The 21,613-nt window shown below is 37.3% G+C and overlaps 1 protein-coding gene across 2 annotated transcripts; it reads right to left on the bottom strand.

Annotated features, from left to right (window-relative positions):
• Positions 1–7,643: 7,643 nt before the first annotated feature.
• Positions 7,644–15,459, bottom strand: LOC141437483 (acyl-CoA Delta-9 desaturase-like). 2 transcript variants are annotated; one of them, XM_074100891.1, is made up of 7 exons: positions 15,323–15,347; positions 14,386–14,614; positions 13,774–13,904; positions 13,076–13,281; positions 12,258–12,443; positions 9,836–9,992; positions 7,644–8,741 (listed from the first exon to the last, which is right to left on the bottom strand). In XM_074100891.1, exons 2-7 carry the CDS (start codon positions 14,609–14,611, stop codon positions 8,562–8,564), a joined length of 1,086 nt encoding a protein of 361 aa, XP_073956992.1. In that variant the 5' UTR covers positions 14,612–14,614; positions 15,323–15,347; the 3' UTR covers positions 7,644–8,561. The 2 variants fall into 2 exon arrangements, with proteins under 2 accessions (XP_073956992.1, XP_073956991.1); XM_074100890.1 differs by lacking the exon at positions 15,323–15,347 and adding an exon at positions 15,386–15,459 and having other exon boundaries at positions 7,645–8,741.
• Positions 15,460–21,613: the final 6,154 nt, after the last annotated feature.

Genomic DNA, 21,613 nt, shown 5'->3' with positions numbered 1-21,613 from the left:
AACACTGATGTGAAGGTATTATATGGGATTTTCTCTGTGAAGAGCGGAGATTAGATATAGCCATAATTCCTTCACACTCGCGTAGATAGCTGACTCAATGACCACATTCGTTAATCTGTAACAACATAGCCTACAAAGATAGAACATCTCTGACGGCCAAACCGAGATAATTCCAATATTATGATTCCACAGTTAAAAAGTCTCAGTTCAGGAGAGCATAAGATTTTTGAAAATTAATGAATACACTACTTACAATGTCTCTTTATTGTTCATCAGATATAGTATAAGCGATACAGAAAACAGGTACCGGTACAATAGAGAGAAAATTACAAGGTATAAGCAATAGGCGACCTTATCGCAAGAGAGGTCTCTTCCAGGCAACCTTTTTTACAGAAAGTGGTAGATTTTTTGACATTCATAAGTGCTTGTTATAGCCTAAATTGAATAAAGATATTTTGACTTTGACTTTGACTTTGAAAAAGAAGGAAGGACTAGCTTACAGCAGGTGGTGCATTAACAGTAGATCAGATTATTAAATAAAACGCAACAAAAATACATCTATACAATGTAGTGAAAAACGTTTTTACACAGGCCAAATAAAAACAATCTTATGTCAATGTTATAAAGACTGACATGGAAAAACTTTTCTCACTTCAACTATACGCATACTTACCTGTATATCGTACATAATAAACACGTCTAAAATAAATATAGGCAGTTGGATAAACTGCAACATCTAACAAAACTATCCTACTTCTGCTTTTAATTTTATATATTTCAATCACTGCAGTAAATTGGCGTTTTCTTAGTTAATACAAATATCTATGCACATGCGAACACAATATTTTTGGTCTATATCTTTCCACATTGGCAAGCCTATGCGCCGGCCGATATCACAGGGCCACGAGGAACATGATTGCATTGCATTAATTATTGTTCCTTAATGGAAGTGCGTATCGATTTCAGCTTATCGTCAACGTGCCAGCTGGTGGCAACATCGGAAAGAGATTTCCCAGCTTGCTACATTAACTTTAGTTAAGTACCTACTTTTTGACCGAGTTTCAACTGTTTAGTTACTTTAATCAGTCGTGTAGGTCGCTCGATCATAAAATCCGCCAGATCATGAAATTCCTAGGCATATTACGAAACGCTACCATTTCATGATCGTTTAAAACTCATTAACGGATAACTCACGTCTTAAACCGAGTTTAGCTCGATATGTTTCGGGCTATTTCGTAGCCCTTCTTCTCAGGAGCACGCGACTCGGCGGCTGCCGCAACACGCACACCGCGCGCGCGTCGTTTAAAACTAGTTAAGGTACTAGACGTTTAGACATACCTATCAATGAATCGAAGTAAGTACCAAAAGCCTATAAACCCGAAAACTTAATAGTCCTGAAGATTGATACGAGTACCTACATTTGATTGCAAAATTTTGGTCCTGCTCGTTTCGTTGCTTGGCTTGTACGTTGTGGTTGCAGTTGCACCTTACCTAAGGGCCTTCGCTAGTTGACGCGGTTAGCACGGAGCGGGTGGACGCCACACACTGTGGTGGACGCGTATTGAAAAACAGTATGAGCAGCGCTAGCTGCACGCGTCGCGTGCGACGGATTTTATCGCGCCCGCTCCGTGCACCCGCGCCAGCTAGCGTAGACCCTGACACTAGGAGAAATGAGGATCGAGGATGCTTCATTCGTCGTCGTACCTAACTATCCTGAACTTAAAGTGACAGTGAGAGTTACTATTAGTTGCGACGCAGGACCTAAATTGAGCAAAGAACGAGATACTTTCGAGACGCGGGGCCCCTTCCACCACAAGACTGTAGGCGGTGGACTATGTAAGATTATAGGTCCATGTATGGTGACCATAGGCCAAGAAAGCAACTAACAGTACGTTGCTCTCATCGATCTGCCGTGTTTTTTATAAGGCACATTATAATGCCTGGGCAACCCTTAGGCATGTCACGAAATGGCGGCGTTTCATAATAAGCCTAGGAATTTCATGGATCTGGCGGATTTTACGATTGGGCTACGACTTAGCTAAGTACACCTACGATTCTCTCGTTGCACGCTATTTTGATTTGTCGAGGTAAAATAAAAGTAGCATGTTTTTATTTAATAAGGACTTCTATTAAATAAGTTTAAAATTATATAACTAGGTATATAACGTAACGTACGTACTACTGTCTTGTTGAACATGTATAAATAAACTCAACGGCACTAAATTTGGCCCACTCTACATACAAAATTACCTGCAGGGTTACTACGAAACTCGAAGTTCGTATCGTACCGTCCCTCTCGCTCTCGTATTAAATAGTATAAGTGTCAGAGGGACCGCACCACACGAACTTCGATATCATACATTTGTGGACAGGATTATTTGCCGCTCAGTATTATATTACACTACCCATTATGTAATAATAATAATAATAATAATAATAATAATTTATTCATAAACCATTGCGTGTTACATTTAACTGTGGCTGGAGCCTCTTTTTAGGTAAGAATATACCTGTAATAAGAGCCTCCGCTCTTCTTAAAAGTAGGTACAATTGCAACTAGTATCTAAATAAGCGAATTGAATTTAACAAATTAAATAGCTAATTTGTAAAAAGTGAAAATTACATTTACTGAAATATTATGAAAATTAATTCAAAACATTAGAAGTACTTTTTTTTATAAAAGTTTCTTAATAATAATTAGTACATATATTGTGCATGCGTGTGTGTGTGTGTGTGTGTGTGTGTATGTGTGTGTGTGTGTGTGTGTGAGTGTGTGTGTGTGTGTGTGTGTATGGGTAGCCCTGCGAGTGATATACTCTTGGGATCAAATGGCAGTGTAGACTGCCATTTGCTATCCACTTCACAAAGTTCTAATTAAGTAGGTACAATGTTTTTAAGTAAATTTTCAGTATCATTGTAGCTTTTGTTACTCATCCAATTTGATACTTTAATTTTGCATTCATACTTGGTCAAGGAGTATATATTTAATTGTTGATCAATAAGGTTGTACAGACAAGTAGATTGCGCACGATATTGTCTCCTAGCAAAAATCGACTTTACTTGAACAGAAGGAGCAGGATTCTTCCTCCTCCGTCTGCTCAACGGGTCCGGCTTATATATTAAAGACACGTGCATTCTTAGGATAGCATGGACGATGTACAATTTCCTCACTGACAGAAACCCGCACAAAGAGTACAGGTCCACAGTTGGGAACCTATAGGGTTTGAAATACATTACTTTTAATAACGATCTCTGGGCTCTCTCCAGTTCCAAAAATTTTATTTTAGTTACGCCGCCCCATATCGGTATACAATAAGTTATAACGGACTGAGCTAGGGAGACATATATTTGACTTAAGAGATCAGCTGACACAACATGCCTGAGATTCTTGAATACCCATATTAATTTCCTTATTCTATTCATGATTAATTCTGAATGAGAATGCCAGCATAACCTCTGGTCAATCATTATTCCAAGGTACTTTATATGATCTACTTTATTGATATTGGAGCAAATGCAGTTTTGGTTCATAATATTATCATAAGTACATGTATGAATTTTGATATTTAAGTCAGATTCTGGCTGTGTGATTTTATATTTTGTGAAGCATACGTAATTTGTTTTTTCGGCGTTCAGAGTAAGTAAGTTGTCATTTAGCCAGGCCGCGATCCTTGAGAGTCCCACTTCCGCTTTCAACTTGACATCACGCCAGGTCGATCCAGTGAATATAACTGCTGTGTCATCTGCATAAGAGACTACTTGACCATTATTTATATTCATGTCACACAGCTGATTGATATAAATCAAAAACAGAGTGGGACCAAGGACGCTACCTTGGGGGACACCGTACATTATATCAATTGCCTCACTTACGTAATTTCCCACCTTAACTCTTTGTCTTCTATTATGTAAATAATCCTTCAGTAATAGCAAAGGTGTATCTCTGATACCTACGCTTTCTAGGCGGTTTAAAAGGATGGGAATAGAGACCGTGTCAAATGCTTTTTTAAGATCGAGGAAGACAGTGAGACATTTGTTATTTCTATCAACTTCATTTACAATAAGTTGAGTAAGAGTTGATACAGCATCTTCTGTCGAGACACCTTGTCTGAAACCATACTGTGAATTTGATAGTATTTTAAATTTTGTAAGATAGTCAGTAACTCGAGAATTCAATATTTTTTCTAGAATTTTTGAAATGGCAGGAAGGACAGATATAGGTCTATAATTATTCACGTCTTCTCTATTCCCATTCTTATAAACTGGGGTTATAATTGCCTCTTTAAGGGCCTCAGGAAATTTGCCCAGGGAAAAACATAAATTGACAAGGTGAGAAATAACAGGCACAACCAGTTCACTAGCCATTTTTAAGAAACTAGTTGGTATATTATCGTATCCAGGAGCACTATCCGATTTAAGACTCATAAGAGTTGTTAATACTTCTTTAGAATCAGTTTGAAGCAAAACAAAGGAGTTAATTTGTGACTGTGATTGGCTATTACTTAGCGGCGGAGCAGGTCTTGGTACTATATTTTCAGCAAGAGCTTTTCCAATTTTAGAAAAATAATTGTTTACATGATTAACTGCGATAACAGGAGATGATTTTATGTCTAATAATTCTAAGTTATCTGTGTTACTAGGTTTCCTATAAGTGATATTGTTTATCACTTTCCACAAGTCTTTAGGGTTTTTCTTTGCTTTGCTTAACCGATCCCTGTCATAATCACGCCTTAGAGTTTTAAGTAAATTATTACAATAATTCCTATATCTTTTATAAGTAATCTTTAGTACTTCGTTATAAGGATCTAATCGTAGTTTTCTCTGCATATTGTTTCTGTTATTAATACACCTTAACATGCCTTTAGTAATCCATGGTTTAATAGTACGACTTTTCCTAGGAATTATTGTAGTAGTAGTGTTTTGCTGTAAGCAACCAGTAATTTTGTCAATTAAGTGTATAGTTAGAAGATTAGGATCAGTATATGTCAAAAGGTTGCTTAGGTTTGTTTGTTTTAGATCAAAAAGTGCTTTCTCAAAATCAGTAGTTTTTTTATATTTATAATTATTATCTTTTTTATTTAATTTTGACAACTTCAGAAATATCATGGAGTGATCCGTAATTGTAGTATTTAAAATAAAAATAGATGCACTGGTTAAATTTTTGTTTATTTTTAACATGAAATGGTCGAGACATGTTTTGTCTCTAGTTGGTAGGGTGTGCCCAGGCAATAATCCATGTGTGGACAGCATATTTAAGTAATTGAGTCTATTTGCGCGTTCATAAGAAGATTCATTATTTTTTTGAGTAAGATTTATGTTTAAATCACCGGTAAGAATTACATTTTTACTCGATTTTATGTTTTCTAAATGAGTGTTCAAAGAATTTATGAAATGTTCCGCATTATTGTAAGACGGTGATCGGTATATACCTAATATTTTAAGATTAAATAAAGATACTTCTAGGCATGATGCGTGTATGAGTTTTATTTCAGAGACTTTTGCCTTGTGGATATTTTTAACATATATCACCACGCCGTCATTTTGGTTGAGTAAATTACTCGTCGAAAAAGCTGTGTAACTATTTATCTGAGGAATAGGTTTATGAGGGCTTAATCTACATTCACTAAGAACCAAAACATCCACGTCAAAGTCAAGAGTGGCCAACGATATTTCTAAGTCATCAAAGTTTCGATATATGCTCCTTATATTTTGAGATATAATTGTTATGTCTTGTCTACATACGTTAGCCAAGCCTGAAACGTCCTCTATTCGGCATTCCATAGATTGTGCTATTTCCAGTTCATCTATTTGTTTCAAAGTTAAACATGTACTATTCATGTTTGAAAGTTAAAATAAAAACAAGTTTTTATACACGTGGTTGAGTTAAACAATAGGGAGTAATTAGCAGTCGACAAAAAACTAGCAGGCATAACAAGCGATTGTAGGTTAGATTTGGTATTTTTTGTTTGTTTTTTATAAATATTGATCAGGTGATTATTGTGCAGGTATAGATGAATTTTAATGTATCTGAGTAAGGAACTTTTAATTTGGTAGTGATTGTTTCCACAGAGTTTGATGTATATATTTGAGTATGTATTTGTAAAAAGTGTATGTAAAATATTGTGTAAGTATACGTGTGAGTGAGTAGTTTGTTTACATATTTTTAGTAGTTCTTTATAGTTACGAAGAAAAGTACAATATTTACCATATACTATAGTTTTAACTCTCAAAAACAGAAGAAAAGACAGTCAGGTTGCAGTATTTCCAGCACAATCAGGCCCAGTCTGCGCTGATTTACTATACAAAGCATCATTATTAGAAATACTCACATTCTGAGCCCGATCGCCAGGCGGCACTGCACGGGCAGTCTCCTTACCCAAAGACACAATTTGGGGTTCACTGTGCACTAAGATGACTCTCGAGTTATCCTCCTGCCTGAGATATACCTTGCCGTAGTTGGTCCAGCAATATTTAAACAGCTTATTCTTTTTAGTTCACGCGCGAGAAAGTGTAGTCGTGCCGCTTTCGGAGTCAGCTGCTCAGTCACATAAACAGGGGTGTCCTCATTGATCCTCAAGCCCAGGTGCTTAGCTCGCAGGCTTCCCTTGTACTTAATATTATGAGCCTTACACATCTTTAAAATATCATTTTTTAGTAAGGTTGATACCATCTCGACGATAATAGTAGTATTTTGGTAGTTGCCGTCCTGTTTTGGGCGCACTCTGTATATATCCTTTACATCTGATCTGTTAAAAGAACAGTTTATTGTTTTTGATAGGGTTAGCATCATGTTAATTAAGTCGTCCTTTGCTTCATTGGGTATTTTTGGAACATTTTTTAGTTCAAGGTAAGTTTTACGACTTTCTCTTTGCAGTTCCTCTATTTTATTTTCTAATAAATTGACATTATTTTTCTCTTCCTCCAGTTGACTTTCCAGGCTGTGTATTTTATTCCGAAACTCGTCATACTGTCCGGATAAAAAGGTCACGGAGTCCTCAATATTTCGGTTTGTAAGCTGGATCTCTTTGAGGGTTTCCGAATTTTTCATGATCTCTTTTAGTTGAGACGATAACATCGCTGAAATCATGCTCTTCATATCTTCTTTAAATTGACTAAAGTCAGCCTGCGTGACTTCCTCGCGGTGTCTCTTGGGCCGCCTTGATACGTAGCTCGGCTTCTCACGTTCCTGTTCCCCCAGTACCACGAGGTCGGTTTCTGAATGCGAGTTTGTTTCACTTTCCATTATAGGTACCAGGGAGACACAAACCGCGCAGGGATGCACGCAGTAAACAGAGGAATTTGCACAAACACCAGCCGCTGCGCTCGCGCTGATAGGCGTAAAGTTGAGAGGCGGGGCCAAGCAGCTGGGTGGAGCGCCAATAAGGTTGTGAAGGTATGAAACGTTGTCGTGATTGGCCAGCGTACGCGTTATTGTCTGGACAGAGATTTGAGGTACCAGGATAGCAGCAGCGCGAGGTGGTGGTCCAATACTCACAATTAACTGAGTTTAAGTCACTGCACCGAGTTTATGCACTCCTATTATTTTGAAACAATTTATGAAGCGAAAATGATATTTAAAATTATTATTTTCAACCTGCAGTTCAGTATACACGTCAACACCTTACGGCGGTCCGGGGGGAAGAGGATTATATGTACTTCTATAATTGACTAAATGGGATGGCGTCAAATTTTAGGAGCGATTTGAAGTGGAGTCATTTCGAAAGCGTTTCGACCGCTGTTGTCATCGTCATTTGCGTGACCGAATGAAGCCAAATGTCATACCTGACCTCTGAGGCCGCATTGTCTAACGTATGGACGCTCGCGTTCATATTCACCATTCCTTTCTATCCTCTTTGCAGGTGGTAGGACCTTGTGCAAGGTCCGCCCGGATTGCTACCACCATCTTGCTCGCTAATCCTGCTGTGAAGCAGCAGTGCTTGCACTGTTGTGTTTCGGCGTGAAGAGTAAGACAGCCGGTGAAATTACGGGCACGTGAGGTATCCCATCTTAGACCTCTAGGTTGGCAACGCGTGTGCAATACCCCTGGTGTTGCAGATGTTTATGGGCGGTGGTGATCTCGCACCATCAGGAGACCCACTTGCTCGTTTGCGTTCCAGTCGAATAAAAAAAAAATCTCGTCTTTAATCACGCGATAGAAAGAAGCGGTGAAAACGATTACGATTCCGGGTGCGTTAGACAATAAAGGTATCTGATCCAGGCATGATTGCTGTTCCAAGCTATTCATCATCAAAGGTAACATGTCGTGAACATGATCACCTATGTAGACAACATCAGTTGAAACATTCTAGAAATGCTAATGACTTAATTTAAGCAAAACAGTTTACTTATGCGAATTTACGAGATCAATAGGCCCCTTTTTTAAACTGATCATTAAAGTAGATAAAAACTCCTTAATTTAACGTTTTTTCTGATCTAGCAATGTGAAAATCAAAATATTTCAAAAATGAAGATAGAAGTTCTCAATTTCCAAAAGTCTTAAAAGAATTAAAAAACAAGCATCTTCTGGATTCCTTGATGGCACATTGCTGGTAGTATCCACTTCATCCACACTTGACTTTTCCCCTCTCCGAGTTGTTCACGGCTCCGAGTTTCTCCTTCAGCTTCTCTGTGAATTCGGGGTCGTCCCAGCCCCAGAGGTGGTGGCTTCCATCTCCTGTCCTCTGGGACCGCTGCTTCACGATCTCAGGAGACACGCTCTTCAGGTCGTACGCTTGCCCAATCTGCTCGAGAGCAAAATTTAAGACGGTAAGTAGAGATGCTAAAATTTGAAGAATTGAAGGTGGAAGACATAGAAAAAGTACCGTGATTCGATTTGATATCTTAATCCTATCCTAACGACTCTATTGTACACCACAGCATAGTAAGCAGTACAAAAAACTGAGGTACATGAAACATTTTCTAGGTTATATAGCAATAGGCTTAATTATAAATTGTAGGTCCTTTTTAGGGTTCCGGAGCCAAAATGGCAAAAACTGAACCCTTATAGTTTCGTCAAGTCCGTCTGTCTGTCTGTCTGTCTGTCTGTCCGTCCGTATGTCACAGCCATTTTACTCAAAAACGACAAGATGTATATCAATGAAATTTGGAGTACAGATGTCTTGTCAAAGCCGCTATTTAGTTTTGTAGTTAAATTCCAAAAATAAATATTTATAGGGGGGCACTCGATACATGTAACAGAAATTGAAAAAAATATTTTTTAACTCGCATCAACGTGTGGCACATAGTTCGACAGCTCTTTTGAAAAGATAGTAAGGTTTCTCAAAAACTTTTTTGATTAAGTGAAGAATTCCGGAAATAATCGCTCCCAAAGTAGCAAAAATTGTGTCCCCCCCCTCTATCTTGTAAACCGTTTGTTCAAAAAATATGGAAAGGTAACGCTTAATAAATACTTTCAACGAAAATTGGTTTCGACATGATCGGATATACCGTTTTTGAGTTATTGCCGAAAAACTGCGCTTCTCAACAAAAGGACGTAAGTGCCGTGAAGATACGCTCTTTTTCTGGTAGTAGATTTTAAGACTAAGTGTTTTAATTATTGTGTGTGTTGTGTTGTATTGTTATAACGCACATAATATTACTTGATTTTTTCGTAATGGCTACGGAACCCTATCTTGGGCGTGTCCGATACGCTCTTTTGCCGGTTTTATTTAATATCCATTAGTGAGAGTTTTGTTTTTGTAATGGAACTGGAAAATTTGTGTCAAACCAACATGGATGGATAAGCTCTAAAGCTAGGTACAAACGCGCGTGATTAAATTGTCTAAAAGATTAAAACGCTCTCGCCAGTCCGCTACTATTTGTAATTAAAACCTGCCTTAGCCATCGCCTCGATGAACACAATGGTTGGAGTGAGCATATTGTACAAAGGCAGCTCTGTCGCGCGGTAGTCCCACGGGAAGGTGTGGTGATAGTTGTGGAAACCCTCCACACAGAACATCCACACGGCCAGGTTCTCGCGGGGGTTCAGTGACCTGGAAACAGCGGGATCATGTGATGTGGTGATGCGGTTTAGTTTATACGAGTAAATTAGTAGTTACGTCACTGGCCGTATAGCACGGAGAACAGATGGCCGTTGGGGCCGAAAGGTTCTCGAGTTGAGACCGCGGATCGGCAAGCGCAGCGTAGGACGTCCACCAACGAGATAGACGGATGACGGAGGCAACTGGAGGTCTATGGGGGAGGCCTATGTCTAACCAGTGGACGTCCTACGGCTGATATGATGATGATGAGTCACTGTCGATGGCGACAATATCGGATAAGATAAGACAAAGAACTCACACACACATCTGACGCTCAAACGGCTACATGAATTGAGTTGCGTATGTATTTTTGAGTGCTTTATGGGTTGAAACCCACGATCTTCTATTTGAGAGGCCATAATGAGGGCTATCGTTTTTTGTCTCACTAGATGGCGCACTGTTGCGTGAGGTTTTTAAGTATGGCTTTCAAAGTCTGTTATTACGGGCGTGAAAACAAAGTTTAGATTAAAATCATATTTAATACACCTTAAAACCGTACCATAAAAATATCGAGCATGCCAGTGTTGCAAAGTCCCCGTTTTGTTCGAAAAAAAGGGAGGACTAGGGTTTCCGAAAGACAAAACTGTCTCAAAACACAGACATTCTTTGCCCAGGAACGCATATTTGCCATAATTAATTTCAGATATTGCAAAATATGTAACAAAATTATTCTAATTATAAATAAAGCCGCGTAGCTCAAGTGTGTTACACACTTATAGAGACCTTCATTCATTTCACCTTGTGATAAACCTCACGCTACACTAGCGCACGCGAATAGCGCCTTCGCGATAGCCCTCATTGAAACCTCTAGGCCACCACGCCTGTTCATAATTAGGTACTATGTGACTGTAGATAATTAAACTTGAAAGTTTGTGAGTGCGTATATGAATAACTCTTTCATGCCAAAATGAGTTATAATCTGGATTAGCACGTTATACTTTTTATTTATTTTTATTAAAAAAATATATATATACCTCGTTGAGTTTCTTGCCGGATTCTTCTCAGCAGAGGTTTTTCTGAACCGGTGGTAGATTTTTTTGACATTCATAAGTGCTTGCTATAGCCTAAATTGAATTAAGATATTTTGACTTTGACTTTGACTGATTGTACACCCCAGGATATCTTTATTTTTGATTACACCATTTCTATCATATCTATACACCGTGTTATTTTATATTTCCGTTAACTTTCAGAGTACATTAACCAGGTCAGATGAAGTTAATTTTTACAAGACAAGTGGCCTAACTGTTACTGTTTAAAGGATAATCAAGAATTACGATTATTAATTATGCGCAGTAAAACCATGTAAAACAGCGTACCTATCACAACATTTTTTATGTGAATTTATGTTTTTATACCTTTTTTAGCATTTAACATCTCGTGTCATTATGGCTTGTTTAAGTCCCTTGTTGAGCAATCTATTATAATATTTAATTCATCTAATCAATAATGAAAATAAAACAACACTAAATACAATACAACTCTGCGGTTGGTATTATTGACTGCCATGAAGTATCCCTGTTATTGTAGTACCTATTACCATCGAATGTATCGCCAAATCGATTAATATTCAATTAGATATCGAATTGATTACCTAGTTAGCGCAAGTAATTGTAATAAATTATGCAACAATAGACACAATCAATGAGCGTGCTCCAGTTTAGAAGGACTTCCATTGAACTTTGTCAATTACCATTCATTAAAATTATCGTAGGGTGTTATTTGTATCAATTGTTTACCAACAATGTGATGCTTTAATTGAATATTGAACAATGTTGTAAAATATTATGGGACACCAACATTATCTTAATTCAGTATTATGGTAGGTAGCATCGCATCCCGTGTAAAAGTGACATTTAAAATTCCAACAACTGCATTTTCAGTCCTATAACTTTTTTTACTTTTAATTTTATTATTGTTTGTTTTGTTTAATGGCCGCTTACTAGTATTACGATAGTTACATATTTTAATTCTAATTGATTTTTTAACCTACCACACTTTTTGTATTTTTTCAAATAAGTCCAATATGTACCTACTTACTGAATTGTGCACAGTCTGTAAATAAAATTAATTCGAGGTATAAGTTAGTAGTGCTATTATGCCAGAAAGGGAAAATTTAAACAGAACGAGACTGTGCCACGACATACGACTTCGGCCACGACAAATGTGAGATTATCGACAAGAACTAAGTAAAATCTAACTTTACTAAAGACTTACTTGTCATAAGGCCTGTAACCATAGATATGCGAGAAGCTGTTGACACTCCACACAACGTTGATGCCGAAGGTGTACCGAAGTATTGTGGGAATAAGGAAGGCATTCAGCCACGTCTCGTTCCAGCAGTAGACTGGGATTATGGTGGGCAGCACGAAGCAGAGGATCGGCATCATCTTCATGTAATGCCTGGTGAATTGAAGCTAATGTTCAGTTTGGCCATGTACATTTTCATCGCAAATTTACATGAAAGTCCAAAATCAGTTTTATAAGTAAGTTACTGGTAGAGTATAGAAATCCGATCATAATATATGTAAAAAAAAAATATCATGGACCGCTTGACACCAATTGACCTAGTCCCAAACTAAGCAAAGCTTGTCCTATACTAGGCATCGTATAAACATACGTATATACATAAATACATAATTACCCAAGACCCGAGAACAAACATTCGTATTATTCATATAAACATCTGCTGGTCTTAATTTTGGTATACCTAGCCTAGCCATCACTTTGAAAAATATATTCATGTGCGATGATTTTGTTCATCGCTATCCTTTGCGAATTATGTTATTTTCCGGGATAAGCTCTATCCCATGTCCTTCCCAGGGTCTCAAACTACATACTCGTATCTCCACACCGAATTCCATGACTGGTTCAGCGTTTAAACGTGATGAGGTAGCAGACAGACAGAGCTACTTTTGCATTTATAATACTTGTAAAGATCCATCCATAATGACAATTATCGAGGACACCTTAAGTCTTTTAAGTCTTAAGAGCTTCTGTAATGATCTTTCTAATAGGCCTCGACAACATCTCACCTTTTCTGGAACATGACAACGGGATCCTCGTACAGATCAGTCAAGTCAATGCGTTTGCCGCCCTCTATGACTTCGGGACTCTTCTTGCAACAGAGCCAGCCCATGTGAGAGAAGAAGAGCCCGCGTTCCGCGTTATGAGGGTCTGCGTCTGTGTCTGCGTATTTGTGGTGCGTGCGGTGGTCGCGGGCCCATTCGAAAATGCAGTCCTGGTTAATAGTATAATAGAGATACTTTGATCACTGTTATTCTTTTATTGTAAAGCAAAATACAAATAAGTAATGTTTGTAACTAACGAAGGTTTGCGTGCATACAATGAAATGGTGGTTACCGATATATTTAGTATGGCTAAATTTCGTAATTCTATGTCAACAGGGAGTATAGAAACCATAAAATAGGTTCCTATCTACAATAAGTATCTACCTATTGTATGAAAATACACCAACAAAACATTGTATGTAAGTATCATTTGATCATGTGAACTTTAAGAGCTTCGGGAGATCGTAGCCCTATAATACGAGTCAAACTTAATACCTAGGTTGTGTAAGGTTTTACCCCTAAACTTGGCAAGTTGAGATAAGTGTACCTACTCAATTCAAGCCTCGTTGGATTCTTGTAGAGCTAACAAAAATAACTTACAAAAAGTACAAAATGATGATCTTAACTTATGTACCTAGATACGCTGCAAAGTTTAGGATTACCTGGAATCCCATGGTTTGCCAAATCATCAGCAGGGTTCGAAGAGGTGTCTTTGCTTTGTAGCTTCTGTGCGTCCATAGCCGATGAGATCCTGCGCCTATGCCTATGGCGCACATTAGGTGAACCGTGAAAGCTGTAAATAAAAGTAGCATGACTTTACATCCGTATATCTTGGTCTAAGTAATGTGGAAATTGTATCAAGAAATGAGTTTGAAAAGGCTTGTGCTACATGTGCTACATGTAGGTAAGGTAAACTAATATTATGAATTGCGTGCTTGTTTATTTGATTGTTAGTTTGTATATTACTTAGGTACGCTTTTATTCTTAAAGTGCCTACTCAATCGAACCGATTTCAGTATTGTGATTGAAATAGTTTAGGACCCTAAAAAGGTGATATAAAAAATATCCAGGAGATTTGTATAGTTCCCGCTGCTAGCGTGCGATGAACAAATTCTTGTCAGACGAAGTCACGGGCAACAGCTAATATTTAATGAAGGAAGAGTTTAAGGCTCATTTCTTATACTTAAGCAGTGCGTTATTAATAGATTAAACTTTTACTATTCAACTCTATAAATTTTTGAAAGAATCACAAAAAGCAGGTGTAAAATACTCACCGAAAACGTTAGTCTGCCATTTAGCCGACGTAAAAGCCAGATATATTCCATATAGGGAGGCAATATGGAGGTAAAGGAACCAAAAAATGTTGAACCACACGTATTCGTGTTTCCTGGGTGCTGCTTTTTTGAGTACCGAGACATCTTTGTCCAGGCCCAAGTCAGATGTCTGAGTGTCCGACTCGAACACGACCCCGCTCGGAGTCGGGTCCACGTACGGAGGCATGCTCTGTACGCATGAAACAATACAAAAGTGAACACACATAATATTATTGTGCTTATCGCCTACCGTTGTTTGTCCTAATGTTATATTCGTCCTAATGATCGATTGTCCTAGCACCTGAAACTTCAGATTGGCACCTGAAAATATTTCAGAACACCTTATGCGTTGGTTACTTAGAATGGGTTAGGTTAGGTTAAGTTTATTTTATAAATTTCCTGAAAGCCGATGGCTTCAGGCAACAATCAGACCAATCGACAATAGAACAACCATTGTATTAGGACAAACAATCATTCGACGATACGGTATAGACTCATAGTCGTAATGTTGTGTCGCTCACACGTAGAGCGTACTGCACGTGCTGTCGCAGACGAGCAATCGAAGTTAAACAATTAGAACTAGAAGCTAAACTAGAGTGTAAAAGATTGTTCCGAAATTCTTATAATCTTTGAATGTCAAAATGCGAATTACATTAATAGAAGTAAAACCTTCGACCACATAGAAGATCTCTTATATATCGTTTCTATCGAAGATTTGCGCAAGTATTGACATGCCATTATAAAACTGCTCTATTTTTTAAGTATTATTTTACTTCAAATTATTATTATTATTTTTTTTGATATGCACTTGTCTACTTAGTACTTTGGTTTCAAAACGTTCTAAGAGTCTATGACTTTGTAAAGGAATCAATTTAATAACTGACGAAGGTTTTCCTACCTCGATCCACTGTACCTATATCACGTTTTGGTTTAATCTTAAGCCTTCAGCATGCGAACTCACCAGTCACCAGTTGTAATTCACTGATCTTTTCAAAAGTCCACAACTGCAACTATGGCAAGCTAAAGGAATACTAATGCTTCCACGTTTCCGTCTTATATTTATATGCAACTTCAAACAATAGAAATCAACCCAGTATTCAAATTAGGAAATGCGACAGGTCATCTCTTTTAATTACTTACAATATCCTTACTAATATTATAAAGGCCAGATTAAGTCGGTATGTTGGTTTATTTGTAAGCGTAACGCTTTCAGCCTTAAAGTGTTCAACCAAATTTGGTATGGAGATAGTTTGAGATTTGATACCCTAAGAAGGACATACGTAGGATAAAATACCAGGCACAGGACTTATCACGCTAACACACACGAGTAATATTTACCTCGACGTTTCGGCAACATTATAGTGGCCGTGGTCACGAGTAGATGAGTGAAAATCACGAAAGTTTAAGACATTATACGTAGGATAGTTTTAGATTTGAGACCCTAAGAAGGACATACCTACTCGTATGTAGGAGAGTTTTTATCATGGAAATTGAATAGTTTCCGCGGTTGCGCGATAAACGAATTATTCACAGACAAAGTTACGGACAATAACTAGTTTTATGTACAAATTCCCTTCACAAATTACAATACAATCGATGTACACGTTAGTTTGTACCTTTTGAGGCCGGTCAATAAACTGCTTTCATTTAATTTAAATGAAATGACCTAGGACAAACATTTAGATCGCATTGGTTGATACCGGGAAGGGGTAAATGTGACTTAGGCCTTATGAGGTTCAAGTCAACGTTAAGCCGTATTTTGTAAACCGTTCATTGTAACTACAAAAAAAAAACTAAATACAATTTGACAACCGTTGAAATACATGGTCCACCACATGGATCTTGCAATTAAAGTCGATTAAGAATAATGGTTACATGGATTATAGTATGTAGAGTCGAGGAAACTGAATCTCGTAGGCACCAGGACGACCTTTCCATGATCAATTTCGCGCAGATCATTAGTACAAAGGATCCACTCTGGTACGCGATTCAGTTTCTTGGACTATACGTAGATACTCGTACTACGAGTATATATAAGCTGATAAAAAACATACTTCATTAGGTATTATAATTATGATTATGGCGCAGATTTTACCTTAATAAAAATTTGAGCATAGACTTATTCACGTTTATTCAAACCTATCGCAGTGATAAAAATGTTCTCAGCCGTCTCGGGAATGACAAAGGTTTGTTAACGTGTTTGTCATTCACCAACGGTTAGTTAAGGAACAAATTTCAATGAAACATAAAGTTTACGTACGGTCGGAGCGGAACTCGCTACAATTAAGCTTTCAGTTAGAGTACTATTGCGTACTGTAAGTACGTACTGAACCTACTCGTAGCAGAATGTTTCAGAAACGAACGTTTGCCTCCACGGAACTCAATAAAAGAATTTATACGATACGAGTGAGTTAGTGTTTCTCTGTGGCCTTTTCATAGAATTGTAGCATATACAGTTTAATAAAAAACAAAATTAAAAGAAAAAATCTTTTTTAAAACTAGCTTTTATTACTTGTAAATTAATGAACTACAAAGTTAAAAATAATTTAAGTATATCATATAGGAAATATACCGTTTTATAGGTACCTACATTGTATTAAATCTTTGCACTTTTATCACAGTTCCAATTATTATACTTAAACAAAAGTGTGTTACATCGTGATGGCAAGAGAAATATAGAAGGTGTTATTTACTATCCCATTAAACTCTGGGACGCTACCTGCGTCAGCACTTTTGCAGCCTCGCACCTGGGTCGAACCACGAGGACCGCGGGAGCTGCTGCGGAATCAGCGGCCCTTAGGAAGCGCGAGAAATATTCAGCCCTCTCCAATTACATATTTGTTGCGCTTGCGGTGGAGACGACCGGTTGTTGGTGCTCGGAGGCTAAGTTGTTTTTTAAAGAAGTAGGACGCCGGCTGCGGGACCGGGGATTAGACTCTCGCTCCGAGTCGTTCTTGATGCAAAGGCTATCTATCGCCGTTCAACGCGGGAACGCGGCAAGCGTGTTGGGCACCTTTGCGCCAGGAACAATTCGAGGCGGTCTTTTTTTATAATATAAAAATATTATTTAAGTTAGCTAGTAGATTTATTATTTAGTAGTATTTAGCTCTTAGGTATATGATTGTATTTTCTATAAGTTTATATTCTTAAATAAATTTTCCACGTTTATTAAACTGTGATAAAAACGCAAAGATTTAACACAACGTGCCTATAAAACGGTATATTTCTTATCTGATTGAAATTATTTCTAACTTTTTAGTTTTTTTTTATTTATTTTATTTATTCCTTTAACTTTATTTTTAACTTTGTAGTATTTTCGATGCAAAATTATCTACGGCGTAGTTTTACGGATAGTAGCGTTTTCCAGCTCCATCATCACTATAATCTAGCACTAAAGTACTCGTCAATATGAATCCAACGAGCCCAAACTCGATGGGGTTGTGTCGCTCTATTACCGAATTCCAATGGTCACCTTCCAGCACCATCATCGGAACCTTGGTTACCATCTAGTACCAAAATACTTGTCAAGATGAATCAAACGAGTCCAAACTCGATGGGGTTGTGTCTTTTAATAACAGAGTTCCTACGGCCCCTTCCAGCTCCATCATCAGTCAGACCCTGGTTACCATTTAGCACCAAATTACTCGTCAAGACGAATCAAGCGAACCCAAACTAGATGGGTTTGTGTTGTCTCATTAAGTAGTTCTAATGCCCACCTTCCAGCACCATCATCAGATCAGCATCTTGTTATAATAATATCGCATTGTATCCAATTTGCATATGTCTGCAAAATTTCACCTCAATCAGACAGAGACCGGCGAGTGGATCTAACTTGCAAGTTTTTGATGTATTTTTTATTTTTAATACAAGTTTTTTTGCTGACTGTAGTTTTTGCCGAATTTACTTGCATTGTCACCCAAACTACATTTGCATACCAAATTTCAAGTCGATGCCATTAACCATTGAAGAGTTCCGTCCTGTAGAGACGGTCCTGGCCACGTCCTGGCCGGACTACCAGGATGTGGTGTACGTGTTACCACTAGATCTATTGACAGTACTACAATAGAGTTCTATAATAGTACTGTCAATATAACTAGTGCACATCGTCTATGACAAATTGATTAAATACAGGTCTTATAACTATTACTATACTATAGTACTATTTAGTATAGTGTGCAGATTACAGTAATTTTTGCTTTTTTCTTGAATAACGAAGAAGCAATTATACATGTTTGCAAAATTAGAAGGACCATAAAGGTAGAAGAACGGCACTCGCAGTGTCAGTGGAATTACTTTAGTTCAATTCATTATGGTTCCAGCTCTGAGGTGCTCTCGTAAATCGACCTATACTTTAATCTGTACGTATATCGGTTCTTTTATAATCGGATCTCATTCGTCTCTAAAATAAAATAGTGACGAAAAAATGTGAATGGGTTTGTTTGTACTAAATATTTCACCCGGTAGAACATCCCACATTTTATTTTTACACGAATAAAACATTAGTAGGAAACCACAAAGCTTGCCGGTCACTGAAACTTGTGATAGTAGCGTAGCAGCACTGATAGTTTATGTACAGCAAAATGGTTCACACAACGGAAATTAGGTGCAGCAGGGTTCCGACGGCCGGGACTATCGGGGCGGCTTCGACTGGTTGACGTATGCCTCGGAAATTTATGTTTCTTTAGGCATCTATGCATTTTAGAGCACTGTGCCAAAACAACTAGTTGTTTCAACTAGCAATTGGTTGATAATTTAGTCAAATTGGTGGCGCATCATAACTGTTCAAAATACTTGTGTCGATATTTAAATACTAAAACTATAGATTCACTAACTAGCTTTTGCCCGCGGCTTCGTCCGCGCGGGATTTGGTTATCGCGCGCTGTTCCCTTAGAAATTAAGCATTTTTCCGGGATAAAAAGTAGCCTATGTCACTCTCTGGCCCATAAAATATCTCTATGCCAAAAATCACCTCGATCCGTCGCTCTGTTTCGACGTGAAAGACGGACAAACATACAAACACACACTTTCGCATTTATAATATTAGTATGGATATGGATAAATAGCATTTCTTATAGAGTCAATAATATAATTAACTCTTTGGCTTATAATGTCGCTAAGACTAAGACGAGATCGCAATAAAAGCGTTTAATCTTTAGTAAGGTTTAGTTATTCAAATTCAAATATTTTATTCATATAATATAGTACGAGGTAATTATTTTTTAATATATACAGTACGATACATACACTAGTTATTATGTATGTATTAGTCTCACTAAGTGATAAAAGATCCTAAGTGTTTATATTGTCAATTGCATGAATATTGAACTACTTAACAAGAATGTTTTAAGCAGGTCCTCCCAATTTGAGACCTTTTATCCGTATAAGTACCTATTTGGTAGGTTAGACACTTTGATACCTGAATCTTGTATGAAGCAACACATTGTTCGTCTTTATGGGTGCTCTAGCACTGATGCAACTAGAATATATGAACTTTATAAAATAAGACTCAATAAATGCTCCCACAATGCAGTTACGGTTTGCTTACTCTATTAAATATAACAGCGTAATAAAAGAACACAAAGTAACAACAATATTACCTTTACTTTTACTAGAATTATGCTCGTCCCGTTAAGAAAATTTAAGTTACGGTAGGTATACTTAGTGAGAAAAGTATAGTGATAGTACGAAAAGTATTGTATCTATAGTCCGGCTTTTCATACAAACGACGATAATGGTTTCCAGCCCTTATTACCTTACCTTATTTTAACCAAATAAGTAGGTACCTGCGTTGTTATTCAAGTTTCCTTTATTTCAATTTCACAAATTGAATCATCTTCAACCCTTTTTACTTCTTTTATTAAAAAAATGATTTCGGCTATACCTAGGATATACCTATATCTATTTATACTAATATTATAAAGAGGAAAGATTTATAATTTTGTATTTCTGGATGTTTGTTACGAATTAACTCAAAAATTACAAGGCCGGTTTTAAATATTCTTTCACTGTTAGAATTCTAAATTATTCCAAAGTGCCATAGGCTATATTTATTACCAGAAAAAAATAGAGCTCCTAAAAAAACCTCAATAATGTAACTCAGTGTAAAAAAAGTTGCCATAAAACATTTTTCATCGCATGCGCTGAGGAAACTATTGATTATAGAACAAAAAATGTTCTACGATATTTAAGACTAAGTATATCAATATCTCCAAAAAACTTCGCGATACCATATCTCTAACTATTGTAGTTATGTCACTATAAGTACTTTTTAAAAGTTGACAGAAATGCCGTCTAAAATCAGACCATGTTATGCATACCTTTGTATTAATCCTAATCCAAATAAATAATTTTATATTCAAAACGGTTTCAATACCTGTACTTCATAGATTACTTTTAGAATTATTCAAATCGGACATTTCATTCAAAAGATATTACGAAATTAAAAATATCAATCTAACCTAAAAATGCATTTACTCTACGTTCCTACGATATAACGAAGACTCCACTGTCCGTCTGTCTTTCAATCACGTTTGGCTGTATCTCATGAACCGTGCTAGCTAGACAGTTGAAATTTTCACAGATGATGTATTTCTGGTGTCGCTATAACAACAAATACTAAAAACAGAATAAAATAAAAATGTTAGTGGGGCTCTCATACAGCAAACGTTATTTTTTTGCTGTTTTTGCTCGATACTAATAACGGCAACAGGTAGTTGCTTCAAATATTCACAGAATATTCATTTGTACATATATTCATTCACTTTAAAAATAAATAATGAAATTAAAATAAAATAAATATTTAAGGGGGCTCCCATACAGCAAACGTGATTTTTTTGCCGTTTTTTGCTAATGTCTAATATTGTATAGGTACGGAACCCTTCGTGCGGTAGTCCGATTCGCACTTGGCCGTTTTTTTTATTTTGCCCGTGCGAAGCCGGGGCGGGTCGCTAGTAATTAATAAACGTAGATTTTATTTTGAGGCGTATCATACATACCACAAATTGGGCTACCGTTTAGGGTGTGGAAACCGTTATCGCCTTTTAAATGAAAAAGCCAGTTTTCCTTATTACTTCACTGTCCATGATTTGCAGGTAGGACCTTGTGCAAGGTCCGCCCGGATTGCTACCACCATCTTGCTCGCTAATCCTGCAGTGAAGCAGCAGTGCTTGCACTGTTGTGTATCGGCGTG

Source organism: Choristoneura fumiferana, chromosome 17 (genome assembly GCF_025370935.1).
Source record: "Choristoneura fumiferana chromosome 17, NRCan_CFum_1, whole genome shotgun sequence".
In the NCBI taxonomy this organism is placed as follows: Eukaryota; Metazoa; Arthropoda; class Insecta; order Lepidoptera; family Tortricidae; genus Choristoneura; species Choristoneura fumiferana.
This window is presented reverse-complemented; position numbering and strand designations above follow the sequence as displayed.

Bases quoted from the DNA above. Each gene is read 5' to 3' on its own strand.
- LOC141437483 (XM_074100890.1), bottom strand. From the start codon at position 14,611: ATGCCTCCGTACGTGGACCCGACTCCGAGCGGGGTCGTGTTCGAGTCG. The intron at 13,905-14,385 runs GTGAGTATTTTA...TTTTATTTACAG, and splicing joins ATGGCAGACTAACGTTTTCG to CTTTCACGGTTCACCTAATG. The intron at 9,993-12,257 runs GTAAGTCTTTAG...CGCTGTTTCCAG, and splicing joins GGTTACAGGCCTTATGACAA to GTCACTGAACCCCCGCGAGA.